Below are 21,219 nucleotides of genomic sequence, written 5' to 3'. Positions count from 1 at the left end.
ACTCCTACATAAGTCTTCACTTTTAACTTTTTTCTATGTTTTAATTCTTTAATTCTCCCAATTATCCTATCATCCCTAGGTCCTAGGCATAGTTGGAAATAAAATAGGTGGGAAGTGGGTATTAATTCTGTATCTGGGAATTTTCATCCTCAAGTTAATGTGGAGACTTAAGCCGATGCTGCTTTAATTGAGAGCAGATCTGGAACCCCTCCATGGGGCCTGTAGGCACGAAGACCAGGCGCGGACTCCTGTGTTAGCCTCTCTGGCATCAGAGATCAGAAGGCCAGGCAGCTGACGGGAAAGGAAGGAGTTCGCCTTAGGCTGCTGTCTCCATGACTCTGTGACTTTGAGAGAATGTCAGAAGATGACAGGGGCCCTTTATTACCATAATTTAACCCATGAATAAATGAAGAGCCAAACTGGTTTAATGGAAAAAGCAAGAAACTTGAAAAAAAAAAAAGATCTTTGGTATAAGTTTTACCTCTGCCACTTGAGTTAACGTGACTTTCGGTAAGTCACTTGGTTAAGATTGCCACCACTGTGAAATAAGCACAGTATTAATGACATCATCAGTTTCATGGGTTTTTTGAGGATCAAATGAGAGAATATGTGATAGTAATATTTTAAAGCATTTTCTAAATTCCAAGCTTTCTTCATTCACCCATTTGGTCAACAAACCTTTGTGGAGTGTCCTCTTGCAGGAGGCCCTGGGGCCTGTGCCGCCCAACTCCATTCTGGAGCAGCCCTCAGGAAGACAGAGTCTAGCGGGTGGCAAAGCTTCCAATCATAGCCAGAGGCTTGTCAGGAAGAGAGAACTAACCATTTCCAGTGAATTTCTTAGCTCCCTATATACATGTGTTCTCAAACCCAGATTCCCACCTCCCAGCCACCTTCGAGAGCAGCCAATGGTTGCTACTGCAGTGTATGTTGTCACTGTCACCCATGATGCTGCCCACGGATGGGTTCAGTGCTGCTCCTTCTTCTAACCAGACCATCGTCAGTTTGCACTGGCAGGCTGGGCTGACCTGGCCCTCAGCGTGGTGAATTGCACGAACAGAGGCCATGGTTCTTCTTACTCAGCTCCCCCCAATTCTGATTCCCATCAGATGCTTCCTTAAGGTGTTCTAGGCTTTGACCCTGAACCAGAATAGGCCATTAAGGACCACTGAGGACATTTCTTTCTTAAGATATTTCTAGCTTCCTTTATCCCTGTTTGGGTCACGGTTCTTTAGAGAAGCAGAATCAATTATATATATGTATACGTGTGTGTGTATATATATGTGTGTGTGTGTGTGTGTGTATATGTATATATGTATGTGTATATATATGTGTATGTATGTGTGTGTATATATATATATATAGAGAGAGAGAGAAATAGAGAGAAAGGGAAAAAGAAAGAAGGGGAGAGAGAGAAAGATTTATCTTAAAGAACTGACTCCAGGATTATGGAGGCTGTAAGTCCAAAATCCATAGGGCAAGCCAGCAGGCTGGAGATTCATGAGTCCCACTTGGGAAACAGCAAAGCTTCTATTCTCCAGCACTGAGTTCAGCATCTGGATGTTCTGAGATTGGTGTCCTGAGAACTGGGAAGTATTTAGAATTTCCAAGAGAGCCCAGTGAGACCCAGTCCCTACTGTTGAGGATCTCTTCGTCTGGTAGAGAAGATGGATGACGATAACGTTAGCCATAAAGCACGCCAGACCTATGAACTGCCTAACAGAGATGTAAACAGATTTTAATGGGAGTTCAGTCTAACAGGGATTCCTTTCAATTCCAGGGGACTGAGGAAGACTCAGGAGTTGAGCCTTGACGAATGTGTGTGGGACAACTTTATCTGTAATTTTTTGGGCCCTCACATACCTTTCTCAGATTTCAACAACTAAATTCAGCTCTCAGCCTTATACGCTTAGACCTAAGCCCGGTGTGTTTTTCAGGATGGCACAGGTACTTCCAGAGTGAGTTTAATTTCCTTAGTGAGACATTTCCATGGCGAGTTCAATCAAATCCTGAGTCTAGCCACCAGGGGATTGTGTCTCTCTTGCCACCCCATCCTAATCCTCTTTGCCCGCCATTTCTCACTGTTTCTCATCTCTTTTCCATTTGAGAATGTAGGTTTTATGATTAAGAAAGAAAACTTTAGAGTGTTTTTTCCAACGCCACCCCTCTCGCCCAGGCTGGTTCAGTTTGCCAATGACTCCTTGACAAAACAAGAAGGAACCATTCACTCCAAATTGGAGAAACGTTTGTTGTTGACTAGGGCTTCTCAGGCAATCCTGTGCAAGCCCTTTGCTTGGGGATGAAGAGATGGCAGGGGGAAAAAGAGTTGGGGGAGGAAAGAAAACACAGGTGGTTCCTGAGCTGCCCCAGGAGGGGAGGGGAGTCTGCAGCTGAAGGCTGGGGCTGAAGATACCTGGCAGGCTATGTGTGAGTCTGCCTTTGCTGGGAGAGAGAGACAGCTTCATGTGGGGGGATATAGTTGGAAAAGGAGAACTAGCTTGAGCTTGAAATTTAGCTGCTTTGTACTATGAGTTTTGTGTTTTACTTTGCTAGTTGGACAAGAAAATCATTGAAAAACAGCTTAGGCCCAAAAGATGCGAAGCGACTTGCATATCTAAGTAGGAAATGACTAAGGAATACCTTGTAGCTTTAGGCCAAAGTCATATTAACCCTTTCTGTTTTCTACCACGGGCAGAAATTCACACCTCACAAGAATTTCCCCTGATATTCTGGTGGAATCTTCAAATGGCATTGGCAATACTAATCCCATCAGGCCTGGTGTGAGTGCCCAGACAAATGTGTGGTGTAAGCTTGGCTCAGGGCATCGTGTCAGCAGCTGTCTGCCTTAAACAGCCAGGGTTCCGATTCTCTATTTAGCAGTGGTCAATATTTACCAAAAGAAGACCTCAAGTCCATGGTGCATCTTCTACCAAGGACACACTTAGAACTCTTAACCTACCCAGTCCTCTCCTCGACCTGTGCTTTGCACACACAACTACATACTTAAATAAACTCCTAGGTCCATTCTCTAAGCTAAGAGAAAGGGGGAGGACCACATAGTGTGTTAAGCAGGCACAAACTATGGATTCTATAGAATCATCAGGCCAGAACAGGCTCTGAGGAGTGTTTTGCACCGGAAGATGAGGGAAGGATCGATTAGTTTGCTTGAAATCACTGGATCCTTTAAGGAACATGATGCAAGATGATGCCTTTAAAATGAAAAAGAAAGAATCAAGAGAGCAAATGAGTCCTTTGGCTCCCCCTTTTTTGTGTGTGGAGAAGTGTAGGGATTTCTTCTTTCACCTTGTGTTTTAGACTTTCAACCATTTTTGGAATCTGGTAATAACCTCAAGAACTATAGGACAGTGAGTCTGTCCTGAAAATGGAACAAAGTGTTCACATCTAGGATGAAGGACTATCACTCAATAATGAAGGGAAAAAAACAATGTAAGCAAAAGGGGAGAAAAAAAACTTGCTGAGGCAAAAACAGCACTTTTTTTTTCCTGTAGGGAAAATTATGCTTAATTTTGAGTGCTTGTGTTCCTCTTCTACTTAAAAACATTTGAAGACTCCAGGAATCACAGAACAAGACTCAGGCTGTAGTGTGATACTTAAGTCCATCTCGCAGCCCCCCCTCCCGCTCTGGACGCAGCAAACTCTGCCTGGTCCTCAGCACATCTCGCACTTTCCCCTTGTTTTTGGAATGGCGCCCCATCTGCCTGCAACATCTTCCTTTCCATTCCCTTCCCCAGGAAGTTCCCACCTCCCTTGGGTTAACGAATTCCTTCTCTTTTTTCAAGACTAACTATCTTCTCTTCTAGGAATCTTTTCTTGACCCCCCGAACTTCCCAAGTCTGGAGGGAGATCTCCTCTTCCCAGCTGCCTTACCGTCCTGGGTTCATTTCCATAGCCCTCTCCTGCCACAGTCTCTTTGCCTGGAGGGCGGAACTGTTGCAGTGCAGCCCTGTGACCACACTGCTTTACGCAGGGCCTGGCACACAGTAGGCCTTCAGTGGATGTCTAGACAGAAGAAGACTCCCAGAAACTTTCTGTGCTTTGTCACATTAACCATAGACACAGCAAGAAGGGTATGCAGAAGGTGAGCCAAGGTTTCTTCACCAAATTCAGATACATTAAAAGTTTTAAGGAAGTAAATAAGAGAGGATGGAGCAAAGACTCAGGATATAAACAGGTTGAAGATGCAAACAAATTCAGGAAGGGTTTAGAAAAATTGTTGGATGTCAGAAGCATAAACGGCTGTTGAAAAGAAATTGAGATGTTCGGAGGAACCTCTGGAATCTTTGAAGGGAGATGGCCGTGAATGTGGCTCCACGTTGTCCTGCCACACACCTCAGGGGACACTGTCAGAGGTGGTGGGTGGATGATACCAGTAGCCACCACTGCTGATAGGAATATGTAGTTCCCAGATGTGCGGGCAGAAAAAGTTGGAACCACTGTGGGCCCACTGGCCTTAAGACAGGCGCCTGCCTCTCCCACCTAGAATTCTGTCATTAAGGGCATGCTGAAGTGCTCATCTTCTTTCTTCCTCTGAGCGCCTTGGACGCCATTTTCCCGCTCTCTCTCTTCCAGGACAGGCTGCCAGCCTGCCAAAGACTGTGCCAAGATCCAGCTCTGGCTCTGATGAGTCCAGACCACCAGGATTCACATTAATTTTCCCATTGCTAAGTTTATGGTTTATACTTGGTTGATCAGAGAAATATGTGTGATGTGGGTTGCTGGTAAGTAAATCTTTTTTTCCTTCTTCTCTCTCTCTTCAGTGTGTTTTTTCAAACCCTTTCATTCCTTCATCTAGTCCAAAGGAAACTCCCCAGTTCTGCTAACCAGCCCTACCTCATAGCAGCTCTGCAGTCAGAAAAATGAAATGGTCTGCAGACATCGCTGTTCATCTGGCTGCCAGACTCAGTGGAGACATGGCTCCCATCCTTGACTTGTCTTCAAGGATTAATCATTTCTTGTTCTCTTATTATGTCTTTTTTTAAAAAAAATTTTTTTAATTGGTTCAGGCCAAGAAATTCCTGAAGCATTAGGCCAGTTTATTGCTAATCATTTAATGACATTGCAAACTAGGTTCTTTTCTTTTCCCTCATTCTTCCTCTGCCACTCCTCCCTTTATGCCCTCTCTCTTTGCCTGCCCACCTCCTGTCTTGACTTTGATCTTCTGCCCTCACCCCACTGGCTCTTAATCTCTTCTCCATCCTCAGCTTTCTCCCACTACACGGATCTCAGCGCAAACCCCACCCCAACGCGAAGGAAAAGAGAGAAACGAGATTTAACAACTAATGTGTTTGGCATCTGCAAAGGTTTTTTTTCCCCATGGAAACTGTTTTTATTTACATAAAAGAGAGCATGTCTTGCTTTCATCAGAAAGTGTGTTTGAGAAATTTCCTGTCATGTTTCCATGGCTGTCAGAAGAGGGCTTTGGAGCCAAAATTATTTGTGCAATTGAACAGCCAGGAAAAACTCCCAAAGACAGCAAACGTATTTATCCACTCTCTTGCCTGCGAAGGAGGAGCAGCGCTCACTCTGCCAGCACCCTTTGTAAGTTTGGAATGCTGGTGGAGGGGGTAGGGACTAGGCCTGGGGACACCACTCTTGTGAATTATTGTATCCTGCCTTGCTGTTTTTCACTGTCTTGTCTATTAGATTGAAACTCCCCGGGGTTAGGAACTATGTCTTTGTCTCACTGGTATCTTCTGCAGTGCCTGGCATAATAGACAATTCCGCAGCTCCTGGCTGGCTGAACGAATGAGGCAATGATGCCTGCAGGGGATGGTGTTGTGCCGAATGCTGACTGCAGAACATGCTGATTTTGCCGGGCCTTGTGGGCTACGGTTGGGTTTGGCTTCAGTGGTCTGTGTATCAGGGCTACAGACTGGTAAAGGCTTAGTCACTACCCAGAACGCGGGGCTTCTGAGACGCTCGCCCATCCCACAGGAAACCCCGTCCACTCTCCAGGCGCCAGGCTTTCTGACCTGATGAGAGCGCTGTTAGGCTGTCGCCTCTGCTTCTGGAGTTGATCCAGTTGCAGAGAACTTTATTTCAGAGGGCTGATCTTGGGGTCATGCCAAGCCATGGTTCCTCAGGTGACTTGGAGGTGGGGAGTCATGTTGTGATTCTCCACACATCAGTGAAGTAGTTCGGGGCACAGGAGAGCCCCTGCATTGCCAGCAGCCACACAGGGAGGCAGTGCCAAGGACCCCTCACCTTCTCCAACTCCAGCTCCAAGTCCATCTGCAGAGCAGAGAGCCACAGGCTCTGCCAGAGGCAGCTCTTAGCTTTACTTCCATCCTTCAAAAAGGGACCAAGGTGCAGGGAAGGGCCAGAGGAGCAGCATGCCACTGAGGAGTGCCCCATTAGAGCAGAAACTTTCTGTGCTTTGTCACATTAACCATAGACACAGCAAGCCACCACAGGGACAAGCTGAGGCCTGGAGGCCTTGAGAGTTAGGGAGTAGAATTTTCAGTCAGCCCAGAAACTTGCTGATGGCCACGAGGCTAAGGAGCTGTCCCAGCAGCCTGGCAAGTGTGCCCAATGCAGTGCCCCACAATCTGGTGGATGCTAGCCAGACCTCAGAAGATGAGTGCAGGCTTGTCTTGTGATCGCTGAGAATAGGCAGGAGGGCAGGCAGCACTGACTGTACGTGAGAAATGCTTGGATGGGTGGAAAGCCAAATGTTTAAGCATTCAGCTCAGTTTACGGAGATGGGGATGTTGGTGACTCCATGCAGCCTCCAGCTGAGGGCGCCGTCTCACCCGACTTCTTACTTCCCCAGAATGGAACTTTGATTTGTGGCCTAAGGGAGGACTACAGAGAAAAGGATCAAGTGAGGAAACTCCTTGAAAGTGACTCTTAGTTTCATGGATTACACTGGGGGCATTCTGCTCAGGTACAGTGAGCCTTGTAACTGGACATGTAAATTCTATGAAAATCGGGAGGATGAGCCTAAATTAAGATTTGACAATTTTGCGTAATGAGAATGCATGAACCTATACCAAATACTGTAGTTTAATTCATTGCTCTGCTGAGCCTTTTAGTTAGTAAAGAAGGGATTGAGGCTAGAAGGTGGTGAGAAAGAAACTCAAAAGGGGCTCAAGATACAACTTGTCAATTTGTCATTTTGCATATGATTCTGGCGATGGTAGCCACACCCACATGCCTCTCAGCGTCTTTTATTTGCCTTCTTTTTTCCCCATGGCCAGGAAGGTACTCTGTAAATGTGAATAGAAAACCCAGAGCACACCACATGATTTGTGTCTGAACAATTCCCTGTCATCTGTGTATCCGAGGTCCTATGGAGCCCATCTATCAGAAGATATGTGTTCCCTTAAGCCATTGAGTGCTTAGGAGGAAGGAACTGGGTAGGGTTCTGTATGGAGCCTAAATAGATATAGGCTTTCTCAGAAAGCACAAAGTTCTGTGACAAATAAAGAAGGTCGGTAAACTCAGAGATGGCCCCAAAGACCAGGGCTTCTGACCTGTTGAGAGCTGAGAAACAGCAAGGGTGGGTCTATTGACTTTTGATTAGTGCAGACAAGTTAATAAAATAGCTGGAAGAATACACAAAGAGAGGATGCACAGAGGGGTCGGAGGGAAGGTAAGAGGATTAAGGCTGTGAAAACATTCCTCTAATGGATTTCTCAAACACACCAGCCAACAGGCAAGGGCAGGTGTCCTGTCAACCCATTTCCCCAGGAAACCTGATCCATCATTCTGCAGAGAGGCCCGCTAACCCCATTTGTTGAAGGGCCTGCCCCTGGGTCCAAGCCAGGCACTCAGAGCAGCCCAGGGACTCACCGGGGAAACCAGCTTTGCACACAAAGGGGCCTGGGAACAGGCTGGTTTCCTTCATATGCAGCCAGCTAGATCTCTCTGCCTCTGCCTCCCCTGGTAGCTGATGAGGCTGTTATTGATCATAAAGTTTCCACCCCTCCCTGGCCCCCTGCCTGCCCCCAAACACTAGAAAAGGGGGTGCTCTGATTTTCAGATGGCTCATCAATTCGTTACTCTGCCTTTCATCTCCTAGTGAAACTCGACGTTTACTCGAGCAGCCGGATCGGGGAGCGTTTGTCTAGTCAAGCAACAGCCAAGGCTTAAGCTTAGCAGGCACGGGGAGGGGACAGGGCCAAGGTCCAAACTGCTGCTCATTTGTTTTCAAGCCAGGAAGGCCTGCCTGCCAGTAGGCCCTTCTGGGGAGCTGGACGCCCAGCTGGGGTGTCCTTGGTCCTGCCCGCATGGGCTGTTGTGCACATGTTGGCATCAGAACAGAGGGGCTATCTGGCTGCATGGCTGACCGGCGCCCAGCTTTGTGCATCCCCCACTGCACAGCCTTCTGTCTCCAACCCAGCAGTTGTCAGAGGGTGTAGAAGGAGCCAAGAGGGACTTAAGGGGGGCCTAGTGTTTTCTAGTATTGGGTCAGTGAGCTGGGTGCCTGGAGGAGTGCGTGCTCCTGCCTGGATAAGCCCTCAATTACAGTGGGGCAGGAGCCCGGGGCCATTATGATGGAGATGGCATTCTGGTGCCAAACTCCTTTCAGTTGCTCACATTTTTCTTGCAAAGATCTGTTAGGTTTAAGTATATTCTTGCTTGAGGCAGATTTCCTTGGATTGAGGTAAAGAAAAGGAGGAGGAGGGGAAAAAAACTCTTGGTGGAGTAGTTTTACGTTTATTAGACCGTGGAAAAGAGTGCTTCTCAGTGACTGAGGAATTTTCCAGATGCCCCTGAGCTCACAGTTACTCACAGCTTGCTTTGTGGGGAGCCTCCTGACTTGGCAGGTACGGCATGCACTGTGCCAAGGATTAAGGCTTTTGCATTGTTGCAGTGCATTGCTTTTGGGAAGCAGTTAGCAATATTTAGCTAGAACACACTGAGCACAGGCAATCTACCCTTCCCCATAGTCCGTGACTTCCTCTCCGAGAGAAAATGCATCCGCTGTCTTGGCTGAGGAGCTCAGCCAGAACTGGGCTACATAATTTGTGGGGCCCAGTGCAAAATGAAAATGTGGGGACCCTTGTTCAAACATTATTAAGAATTTCAGGATGGTGACAGCAGAGCATTAAACCAAGTGTTGGCCCCTTCCAAGCGTGGGGCCCTGTGCAGCTGCACAGATTGCATGCCCATAAAGCTGGCCTTGGGCTCAGTCTTCCAACCTATTTATTCATTCAGCAAGGAGGTAGAGAGCATTTGCTGTATCCTGAGTACTGTGCAGTGGGGTTTGGGGTTGGGGTGTGGAGTGCAAAATTAATAGGCTGCCCACTAGGAATGTACACTTTAGTTAGGGTCAGATATCATACACAAAATTAAATAATGAAGAGATAATTCTTTAAAAGCCCAGGACGCTCCCCACCCACCCAAAGGAAGGAATCCGTGAGAGATCTCATCATGTCCCACAGACATCCCTTGATCGCTCAGCCTTGAAAGTACGATGGGGCCATAGAAATGAATCGGGCCGTCTGTCATTGTTTTTGCCACACCACTCGTGAACAGCATGTATTTGTCACTCCACATTCGTTAGACCTATTCAATTCTTTCCTGTGACCCCGGAAGTAACCTCTGAAGAAACATTCTGTTTTCAAAATAGCCACACTTCGAGAAAAGGTTCATGGCAAATTTGTGCTAGGCCCATGTCCTTGAGCTCACAGTGCAGACCAAATGCAACTAGGAAATTTGAGTTCATAGGCCCCATAAATGGGCATCTCGTACCTGACTTGAGGGGCTCAGCTTCCAAGATAATCACTCCTTCAGTCATTCACTATTTCTGGGCATCTCCTTGGGCCAGGCCCTAGGTTAACTCAGCAGGACACATATGTGAACAAGACTTGGTCCTCACCCCTAAAAGTTCACCATCTAATATCATAATTGAAGAGACAGAATCCTGTCATAGAAAAAAAGGACTTTCCTGCCCTAGCTTAGCTTGACGAAGAGCTTTTGGAAAGTTCCATTAGGTTGGGAACCTCCTGACCTCAGAGCTTGATCAGCGGGCTCTCCTATGGTGACAGTAGTTTGTTTTTGGTAATTACCTCTTGTCTTCTGTGAGAAACCTGATGCCGCCCGCTCCTGTTGCCTTCCCTGGGTCTCCAGTGGAAACAGCAACACAGGCAGGTGGAATCTTGCAGTGGAATTGCCATCAGCTCCATGGTGTCAGTTCTCAGGATCTGAGCAGAATTTGGTGTGGTCAGCGTTCAGAGAGGGTGCCTCCAGGGCTTTCTAAGAGCCTTTCTGAAGACTGTGTCTGGGTTAATATTCTCTTCTTTCTTATCTTATTCTCCGTTAGTTTTATTTCCTCTCTCAAATTAAATTCTGCTACAATCCTGAAGACCAAATTCACAATGTGATTTTGTTGCACAAATGGCCCGTTTTGTTCTGCGACATCAGTGATTTGGCTCCTGCAAAGACAGTTTTGTCATTTGGACTGTTGGATTGTTTGGGAAACATCCTGCTCCTGTTCCAAATGGACCTCCATTTTCTCCCAGTATACATCCCATCCTTCCTGCCACCGAGCCAAGTGAGGAGAGATGCCACCATGCTGCCAGAGACTGCAGCCTCGTGTCAGGACCTCAGCTCCCCCACAATCCACTGCCATTAAGCCACACTGGGGAGATCCCTCTTGGCTTTAGAAAACCCTTAGGGCATCCACAGATCCCACCCCCAGTCCTGAGAAAGGACTAGCCTTGACATAGAGTATAGCTCCGGGGTAGCAGGAATCAGCTTTCTTGGTTATAACCATTGATGATCAAGTGGCATCTCGGGCCTGTCACTTTTCACTGTGGGTGTCTGAGAAGAACCGGGGATGGCTGTTCCTGATTGAACTGGAGAAAAGACATCAGCATTCTCTTTCATTGTTTCCTTCCGTCTCCATTAGCTGAGCTGTGCCAGGACATTTGTGCCTCGACCATAACCCATTTCCAGCCAGGTTCAGTAAGGCCAAGGGACCTGGCCAACTCGCCCCCATGTCTCAGTCTAACGGAAGAGGCTGGTCTGTGTTACAGGTACCTCCTGATGGAATTCTCTACACCCGCCCCTGCCCTCCAGCTTATGTATACCGAACTCCATGTGTGATGAGGGCTGCACATTCCATCCTAGAAACCCCTACAGACAACAGAAAGCTGGAGGAAGAACTCGGCACACCCCTGGAGAGCCCCCAGGGTGTGAGGTTCCTGCAGCTGTCTATTGTGACAGAAGACACCAAGGCAGAAGCCCACCTGGGAAGGTCGCATTGTCTCTCTCCTCCATGGAGACCCAGCTGGCAGCTTCCGTTCTCTCCACAGATCTCCAGGACTTCAAGTTAGACGTGCAGCATGTGATTGAAGTAGATGAGGGGAACACGGCGGTCATCGCCTGCCACCTTCCTGAGAGCCACCCCAAAGCCCAGGTCCGATACAGCGTCAAACAAGAGTGGCTGGAGGCGTCCAGAGGTGAGTGAGCAAGTGGGAGCCCAGAAGCCGAGGCCAGCAGGGAAGCTGGCCGCTCTGACCCCTGCATCCCAAACCCCCATCTACCCGCGACAGCCCCTCCTCACATGGTCAGTTGTCCTCCATGTTGATAGTGAGCACTGGAGGATCCTAAAGGGATTGGCTTCCGTTGTGGAGGTCCTCTGCCCCGTCGTGAGAGATTTCTTCATCCTTTGTGGCCCGGGGAGATGTTGCTGAGCTGCTGCCACTTGATCGGGGCCCAGCACAGGGTTCCCAATTTGCCCTGTGCGAGCTCCCTGCCACCAGCCACACACAGAAAGGCTGCCTGACGAGCCCAGCCATTCCCCAGCTGCGGGTTCCCTGGTGGGAGCTCTTCCCCACACAGCAGAGCAATCTTTTTAGTAGAACTGGAGCTTTTCCCTCTCCCCATTCTGCTGGCCATGCAGCTATGTCAGCAGTCACAGCTTCCTGCTCAGGCCACAGTGGACATGACAGCTGGTCCAGGGGAGGCCAAGCTTTGGTCCACAGAGTGCCAGCGGGGAGAGGGCGTCTCAAGACAAACAAAGTCAGCTTCTTCCCACCACTGACCCTGCACTCCAGGCCAAGCAGACCCTACTTGTCTGGACCCTGCTGCTCAAAACGTGTACTTTTAAAAATATCCTATAGATTTAAAAATACTTTTATTGAGGCCGGCCCATTGGCCTAGTGGTTAAGTTCGGCACCCTCTACTTTGGGGGCCTGGGTTCGGTTCCCAGGTGTGGACCTACACCACTCCTCAGCAGCCATGCTGTGGAGGCGACTCACATACAAAATAGAGGAACATTGGCACAGATGTTAGCTCAGGGCCAATCTTCTTAAGCAAAATAAATAAATAAATAAAAATTTTATTAACTTTTTCTGGTTATGAAAGGAATATATGTTCACTATAGAAAATACAGAAAACTATTTTTTGAAAGGCTAACAACCCTAATCCTGCCACTCAGCAATAACTGGAGACTGAGAGGAGAAGCCCATTAATCTCTCCTCTCCCTAGCAGAAGCCTGCCAGTAGTGCCTAGAGGAGGCCTACCCATCCCACAAAAGTAGAGAGTTTTTCCCATTCTGTCTGGTATTTGCCCAAGCAGCTCACACCTAGGGCAGCCCCATGGCAGGCCAGCACCAGGCTCGGGGAGCCTAGAGTGCAAGGACAGCACGACTCCCAGGGCTGGCCACCTGAAACTCATAGCTGAGGGCCAGTGCTTTGTCTGCCAGGAAACTGGACACCATCCCAGTCCCTGAGGTGTTTAGAAGCTGTGAATCTGTCTCCTGTTGAAAGAAGCTGAACACAGCCCTGGGGCTCCACCCTCTTTGTCCCCGGCGTCCAGAAGCAGACACAGCCTAGCAGGACAGCGAGACAGAGGAAGGGGCTTTGGTGGCATTCACGGAGAGGACGGTGGTTGGGGGTTCAGATAGTCCTCCCTGGTTGCAGAAATTCACTAGTGAGCTAGGTGCCTCAGAGCTGTGCCTGTGACCGAGACTGATGGGAAGTTCTGAAGTCAGTTCCCTCCTTCCTGCTCACTTGCGGGAATGATCTTCTCATCCCCCATGGATGCAACCTGGCCCCCTCGATCTTTACAATGGCTCTGAATCAGCACACATTATGCCATTTTACAAATGAGGAAACAGGATTTGAGAGGCTCACTAACTTGCCTAAGATCACACAGTTAGTACACGACAGACCTAGAGTTTGTGCCCAGGTCGGGCAGACTCCAGCTCCTGCTTCCTTTCCACCCACCCTAGCTCCCTTGAAGGTGTAAAACCTTCCATAGACCTGTGTACTGACTCGGGGGAGTCAGTCAGCCAGCTAGTTGGTTAGCTGGTTGCTTAGTTGGTTTCACTCCCTGGCACTTCTGTCCCACTTGGCGTGAGGTTTTATGGGGAGAATGGAATTTTTGCTTTGGGCTTGTTGGGACTCAGGTATAGGGCTCCTGGCTTCGACCCAACCTTCCCCCCGCCCACTTTGTGGGAGCTGCTGAGTGCAGTATTCTGGGCCCTAATTTACCCCGTGTTCCCCTCGCCCTGCCCTTTCCTCAGATAACTACCTGATCATGCCATCGGGGAACCTCCAGATTGTGAACGCCAGCCAGGAGGACGAGGGGATGTACAAGTGCGCTGCCTACAACCCGGTGACCCAGGAAGTGAAAACCTCGGGCTCCAGCGACAGGCTGCGTGTGCGCCGTAAGGGGCAGGGTCTCGCTAATGGAGGGGGGACTGGGGGTGCCCTAGTCCACACTCAAGATCTGTGTTCTCTGAGGTGGGGCTGAAGCCAGTGGGACATGCAGGACTCAGGACTCAGCCAGGGTGGGGACCTCTCCCCTCTGGCCAACCCTAGTGCCAGCCTCTCACAGCACCCAGCTGTCACCTGGCTCAGAGATGGCTGTGCTTTCTGGTCACATCACAGCGCTGTGTGTGATACCCTCTTCCTCCTGTGTTACTGTCAGAGGGGGGTCTGTTGGGATGTTTGTGCTGGAGCAGGGCAGTCTGTGCTCAGCAGCTGACAGCATATGCATAGAAAAGATGGCGGTGCATTTGTGCCTGTGTGAGGCCACCAGGCCTGCCCAGCTGTGCCTATTGTCTGCACCGCAGAGGTGCCCTCACCACCTCCCTCTGGTCAAAGTCCATGGAGGCCCACACCCCACCCCCACCCCCCATTTATATGAAAACAACAGCTACCTTTTCTGAGCCCCTGCTATGTGCCGGGCACTTTTCCAGGCTCCTTGCATATTCAGTGGAGTGACATCTTATGGGAGTCAGGTTTTAGAGTTGGCCACAGAGGCAGATTTATCAGGAAGCTAATGAAGCAAACCTTCAGGGGTTCCTCCCTCACCTAATTTGTATCTGTAAATTTGCATTCTTTTTTTGAGGAAGATTAGCCCTGAGCTAACATCTGCTGGCAATCCTCCTCTTTTTTGCTGAGGAAGACTGGCCCTGAGCTAACGTCCATGTCCATCTTCCTCTACTTTATATGTGGGACGCCTGCCATGGCATGGCATGACAAGCGGTGTGTAGGTCCACACCTGGGATCCAAACCAGCAAACCTGGGGCTCCCGAAACAGAACATGCAAACTTAACCGCTGTGCCACTGGGCTGGCCTCTGCATTCTTTTTCTTAAAGAGGGCCACCCAAGCTGTGTAAGTTTCAGGTCTTATAAAACTTGGATCTGCCCCAGATTGGCATGTAAAGCCAAAGTACAGAGGCAACATGCTCCTCGAAGGTCCATGAGGAAGGTGGCACATTGGAGAGCAATATGCCTTTCAATAAGCTCTGGGCAGGTTCTGCCAGCACTGGAAAAAGATGGCGACTTCCTCAGCTGAGCCCCGGATGAAGCAGTGGATTTCCTTTGGAGACCTCGCAATATGAGAAATGCCTATCTTTAAACAACGGGTCCCACTCAGCTCAGAGAGATGCTCACTGTGAGATGCTCACACTGTGAGAGAGACTCGGGATCTGAGCCCCATGGGTGGGGTTTGGGGGACACCTCGGATCCTTGTCTGCATCTCATCCTTGGTCTCAGAGCGCACTTGCAGGGTTGCAAGCGAGAAAAATCACCTGCATCATTTAAATGGTTTCTCTGTCCACCCCTCATCTTTCTCTCTTTGCCAACACATGGTTATCTGTGCATACCTTGTGTCAACAATGCCTCTCTGCTGCCATCTCCTTACTTCCTCCCAACAGCTCTCTGTAGAAGGAGGTCCCTGTTTCCCATAAAGAAACCAAGGTCCAGAGGAATTAAGTGACTTGTCCCACTTTGTGCAGATCGTAAGCCCCTGGAGGGCTGTGGGATTCCAAATCCACATCTCTGGGACTGCCTCCCGGGGCTGGGCCACCGAGGCGGGCCGGGGATCCTCTGCATGAAGTCTGAGGCCCACCTGCTGTCCTTGCCCTCCTTGCCCCTCCAGGCTCCACCGCTGAGGCTGCCCGTATCATCTACCCCCCAGAGGCCCAGAGCATCATTGTCACCAAAGGCCAGAGTCTCATCCTGGAGTGTGTGGCCAGTGGGATCCCACCCCCTCGGGTCACCTGGGCCAAGGATGGGTCCAGTGTCGCTGGCTACAACAAGACCCGCTTCCTGCTGAGCAACCTCCTCATCGACACCACCAGTGAGGAGGACTCGGGGACCTACCGCTGCATGGCCGACAACGGGGTTGGGGAGCCCGGGGCAGCGGTCATCCTCTACAACGTCCAGGTGTTCGGTGAGCGTCTCCTGCAGACATCCTCCTCGGCCGTCTCTTGAGTGCATTTGTAGAAGCTCATAGCCCGAGGCTCAGACACGTGCCAAGTGAGGATAGAGGAGTACGAGGGCCACAGCTCCTTGACCCCAGGGACTAGGATGTCCAGCCTGGCTGCCCTCTTTATGCTGTCATGACTCTGATGGAGGGGACATGGGACCTTTCCTTCCCTCTCCCAACTGCCACTGGGGAGGAGAGAACCATTCGTGACTGCGGGCCCCTCCCCAGCCTGTCTAGCCCTGGACGGAAGACTCAGCCTCTCTCACCTCTGCTTTGGTTTCCCGGCAGAACCCCCTGAGGTCACCATGGAGCTGTCCCAGCTGGTCATCCCGTGGGGCCAGAGTGCCAAGCTCACCTGTGAGGTGCGCGGGAACCCCCCGCCCTCCGTGCTGTGGCTGAGGAACGCCGTGCCGCTCACCTCTAGCCAGCGCCTCCGACTGTCCCGGCGGGCCCTGCGGGTGGTGAGCGTGGGGCCCGAGGACGAAGGCGTCTACCAGTGCATGGCCGAGAACGAAGTGGGCAGCGCCCACGCCGTGGTCCAGCTGAGGACCGCCAGGCCAGGTGAGCGCAGCGCATGGGCTGAGATTCCAGCTGAATGTTCACAGAACCCTTTTCTCAAATGAAATCCAACCCAGAACCCCAGGATATAAAATAGATTAAAGTGGCTTTCAGTTGTAAGTTCAAATTTAATTAACTTATTAAAGTTAGAAGTGCAAATTTTCACTACTGAAAATGACCCATTTACTGGTTATATTTTTAAAAACTTTTTAATTTGCAGAATCTGTGGGTTACTAGGGTTCCCTGGAACCCAGTTTGACAACCACTGTTCTAGCACAAAGACAAGCGAGTCTGTCCTTCTCAGTTCACTTCATTTCAGTTGACACCTACATGGATGGAGCAGTTACAGTGTGCTCAGCACTGGGCTAGGTAATAAGGGTGATGCAGAGAAACATATCAAAGACCCTATCCTCAAGACCTTTCTCATAGAGGAGATAAAACTTACCAAGGAAAGAATTTGAGAAAAATGCAGCAACAAATAATAAAATACTGAATCAACATTATCAGGTGCCAACCTCCTGTAGTGCAGGAGGTCAGGTAAAGGAAAAACTAGTGTTGGCAGAGTCTGTGGAAGCTTCGTGAAGGGAGCGTTGCCTCTCCTGGGCTCTCAGACTCGCAGAGGGCATCTGCAGTTGGTTTCTTGGCTCACATGTCCAGGCCACTGCAGTGGTGTAGGAAGAGGCCCACATTGTGTCACGGTGGTAAGGTCCTACAGTGAAGAGACAGCTCCCTATCCCCAGCCGAGACATAAGAGAGAGGGTACAGGGTTCCTGCACCTCTGGAGAAAACTGAAAGCATTCTCTCAAGACGCACTAGTGTGGGCTCAGGAAACAAGCAGGTGGCTGAGCTGTTTGTCTGCCGCCCCTGGGTCACAGCAAGAAGCCTGGGCACTGGGCACCGGGCTGCCTTTCCCTCCTGGCAGGGCAGGGGCCAGCCCTCTCTTCCCAGAGCCTGGCTGTGTGTCAAGCAGGCTGACGGTCACCTCAGGTCCCCACAAGCAGGCAGATGGTCACCTCAGGTCCTGATGAGCGGGCTGACGGTCACCTTGGGTCCCGATAAGCGGGCTGACAGTCACCTCAGGTCCCCATGAGCAGGCTGATGGTCACCTCAGGTCCCGATGAGCGGGCTGACGGTCACCTCAGGTCCCCAGGAGCAGGCTGACGGTTGCCTCGGGTCCTGAGCTGAGGGCTCTTCCTGACCAAGCAGGTCTTCTGACTTCTTTCTCCCTGGGGAACAGCTCAGCAGGTGACCAGGGGGACTAACAGCCTCTTCCTTCCCTTCTCTTTCCTGCTTCGTCCTACAGACACGACCCTGAGGCCATGGCGGGATGCTAAGCCGGACACTGCCACACCTCCCATGCTGCCCTCCAGGCCCGGAAGCCCTGACCAGATGCTGAGGGGGCGCCAGGGGCTCCCAAGGCCCCCGACAGCAGCACAGCCGGCTTCCCCACCGTGCCCTGGCGAGAAGGGGCAGGTGGCTCCTGCCGAGGCGCCTGTCATCCTCAGCTCACCCCGGACCTCTAAGACCGACTCCTACGAGCTGGTGTGGCGGCCTCGGCACGAGGGCAGCAGCCGGGCTCCCATCCTCTACTATGTGGTGAAACACCGCAAGGTATGGTTCTCAGGGCTGCCCCACCGCGCTTGGGGAGGCTGGGGGGGGGGGGGCGGGCTCCCTGACCACTAGCCATCACCCCTTGAGCTCTTGAAGCATGGACCAGCAGTCCCCACTGTAATCACGACCTCTGTCTCCCCCAGCGCTTTCCTACCACCTCCTAGGAAGCTGGCTGTGAGTGGGGCATCTGTGACCCTGGGAGGCACAGGACAAAGCCCTGTAGTGTCTTCAGGTCTGAGCTGTGTGCACTGGTTTCCCGGAAGCTTCTAGTCCCAAAGGAGCGTTAACCATTAGTCGCCCTGTGCACCCTCCCCTTCCTTCCCTCTTCCCTCTGTCATTTGTTGTTGATGGTGTTCTGTTTTGTCTTTTAACCAAAGTAAGCCCTGCTGGGCACATCCTTGCAGGAACTCTGGCACGGCAAGCTGGCTCTAGAGCCAGGAGGACAAATATTTGTGAACAAGTGTTTTCTCTGAGGGTATAAAATACCCCCTCAGTTCTCCAGATTCAGCATGGCTGGGGCGTGACAAGCAGGCATTTGAGCTGAGAGCACAGCACGTTGTTCAGCCCTTAGCCCCTTCTCCCTGACAGAAGGAAGTCTGTCCAGGGGACCGTGTCGGGAGCTGTCGGGAGGGAATCTCCGGCTCTGACAGGGTGCAGAGCCAGAACGGAGCCCCCCGGACACCGTGAGGCAGGACAGGGCTGCCGCCCTCGGTCAAGGCTGCTGGGCAGGAGGACGTGAAGTTCCCTTGAAAATATTTCTCTTCAGCCCGGGGACATGCTGTTTTCTTCTAAGGCCATTAGCAGTAGATAATTATTGTTCTTAAATGGATTTTTTAAAATCTTATTTGATAAGTAATAATGTATTATAAATGCTAGGTTTTATTATACATTTGTATTATTTTTGCTTATACAAGTGCTATGTGCACTTCGTAGAAAATATGGAAAATGTATGAATGTGGAACTAAAAGTATTTACCAACTCTTTTTTCCCCTCTAAAACGAACAAATGAAAAACACCACCAGCCCTGCCCCGTGGAAGGTGCTGGCTATGCAGACGCCCTTTTTCCCCCGTCTGGACCCTGCCGGCCCCTCTCAGTCTCTTCTTTCCCTCTATGTGCTCCCCTAGGACACCTTGGCTCAGGGCAAGTCCACAGAGACACTGGGGTCAGCAGAAAGACTCCTAAGGCAAAGCTGCCTCCTCAGTGGGGATCATGGGGAGCAGTTTCTCGTTAACCTTCGGCCTGCTGGCCGCTTCATGGACAGCCAGTAAAGGGGTGAATGGGTTTTTAACAAAAAGCCATATTGTTCAGCACAGGTTATGGGGCAGGGCTGGTCCTAATCCTTATTTCCTCATGTAACTGGACACCTCCATCTCAGAGTTGTAGACAAAGATCAGGGCAGGCCAAATGCTTATGGTCCCCAGGAGACAAGAACAGCATGAGAGCAAGAATAATATTTTTCAGGCCAATAGGTGGCCCTGAAACTGCCTTACCAAGGGGCAGGCTGGCAGAGGCCATGTGTGGTGATCGGAAATGCCAGGCTTGAGGCCGCATTCACCCCCTCGGTGTGTGTGACAGTGACTAATTACAGTTCCATTTCTTATTTTCATTTCCGAGCCCGGTGGAAGTGTGGAGCGGGTGCTGGAGGGCCGGGGAGAAAAGGTGCAGAGGAAGGGAGAGGAGGGCGCCCCCACTGGGTCTGGCTTCTATTAGGCTCCCGCCTGTGGGGCACTTGGAGCTGTTAGGTGGACGTTGCCAAGGCAGAAATTGTGTCTTGAAAGCACTTCCTTTCTTGAGGGACTAACGTCTTAAAGATCATCACACAAGAAAGGATTTTGAAATCACAAATCAGCGTTTGGGTTGTGGTTTCTCAGCCCCCGTCTCCTGCCGGAGGCTGGGAATCATCCAGCGCGTTTTCACTTTTTCACATGCATGGAGCAAGTTTCGTTTCCTGGTGCATCTGCAGACCCTGGGCTTCTGTGTTTGGGTTTCCAGCACCACTGGGGATTCTCAGTTTGTAAAAACTTCTCCCCTTGGAACAAATCCTGGAAGCCTGACATTAATGAGCCCAGACTTTCCCTGTCCCTTGAATGGTAGGTTTTGTTCTGCTTTGGAATATTCTGCTTGGGAATACGAGCTTTTCCTACCAGCTGCTTAATTCCTTCAGCAGACCACAGCGTCAGGTTCCAGCAGGCTCTGAGATGTGCGCAGTTGGCAGTTAAGTCTTTTGTCCTGAAAGGTTGGGGGTGGGGGGAGATGAAGCAGCCTCTCAGCATCGCCGGCTGGGGAGCCTGGAACGCCTATATTTTCTTCTTTGGATTTAAAGAGCTAGGAATTTGAAGCCATTGAAGATTAATCTATAATAGTTCCAATTCACCCACTGTTTTAAAGTTCTAAGCAAGGACTGAGGGCAGGAGCGGCGAAAGGAGGATTGAAACGGCGGAGAGCTCACTGAGCGGATGATGTGGGGAGGTCAGGAGAGGGCCCAGGTCTTCGTCGGGAGCCTGCTGTGTGCCAGGTTCAGTGCTCAACCCTTCACAGAAATCATCTAATTTAATTTTCAGAGTAAACCAAGAGATTTTATTTGCCTCACTGTAGAGATGAAGAGCTTAGGGATCAGAGAGGTTAGGGAACTTGCTCGGGGTTACGTAGCTGGTAAGAGACACAACCAGGATTTGAACCCAGGATTTTCTGGCTCCCAGACTCTTTCTTTCTAGGATAGGTTATGATTAGGGGTGTCATGGTTTCTGCACTCCCAGCCGTGCGGCCTTAGACAAACTGCTTATCCGATACTCTGCACGTTAGTCTCCTCTTTTGTGATGTGGGAACAATGTTAACACCTGTCTCTTGGGCTGTCGTCATGAATGCGCATTATAGAACATACAAAGTGCTTCGCTCCATGTCCAGCACAGAGTAAGCGCTCAGCAAACGTGGCCATTTCTCCTGGGGCTGCTCTTTTTATCGTCATTTTCATCATCATCTCATTAGACTACAAACTGAAGGAACTGTGTTTTTTGGTTTGATAGAGCAAGGAGACAGAAGGTTAAACATGGGGGTTTTCAGAAATGCAGAGAGAGGAGATCTTTGGAGAAATTCTCAGCAATATCACTCAGGCCTTTTGGACTCTCCCCACTGAGTTTTATTTGATGGGGTCTTTAGATGAAAGATCAGGAGGCCTGACTTTACTGTCCCAGCGAGGGTGGGTGTCCCAGAGCCTCAGGAGCAGTCTATGCTCTGCAGTGACACCCCCTCCCCCAGCCTGGCCCAGGCTCCTTCCCTCCTCCTGCCCTCTTGGGCTCAGTCCTGCTTTCCTTGCAAACCGCAGCCCACCTGCAGCTCCAAGCCAAGAAACCGGTCCT

At 50.3% G+C, this 21,219-nt stretch overlaps 1 protein-coding gene across 14 annotated transcripts in view; it reads left to right on the top strand.

Moving 5' to 3' along the window:
- Window positions 1-21,219, top strand: part of BOC (BOC cell adhesion associated, oncogene regulated) — a 71,484-nt gene that overhangs the window by 40,974 nt on the left and 9,291 nt on the right. For all 14 annotated transcript variants that reach the window (XM_023623774.2, XM_023623770.2, XM_023623772.2 and 11 more), the window contains 5 exons: window positions 11,283-11,429; window positions 13,499-13,642; window positions 15,364-15,657; window positions 15,982-16,254; window positions 17,555-17,862. In XM_023623774.2, coding sequence (XP_023479542.2) covers window positions 11,283-11,429; window positions 13,499-13,642; window positions 15,364-15,657; window positions 15,982-16,254; window positions 17,555-17,862 — 1,166 coding nt within the window. The remainder of the gene's footprint in view (window positions 1-11,282; window positions 11,430-13,498; window positions 13,643-15,363; window positions 15,658-15,981; window positions 16,255-17,554; window positions 17,863-21,219) is intronic.

The sequence above is a fragment of the Equus caballus genome, chromosome 19, assembly GCF_041296265.1.
Source record: "Equus caballus isolate H_3958 breed thoroughbred chromosome 19, TB-T2T, whole genome shotgun sequence".
Classification (NCBI taxonomy): Eukaryota; Metazoa; Chordata; class Mammalia; order Perissodactyla; family Equidae; genus Equus; species Equus caballus.
Note: the sequence above shows the minus strand (reverse complement) of the source record. Positions and strands in the feature narration are given on the sequence as shown.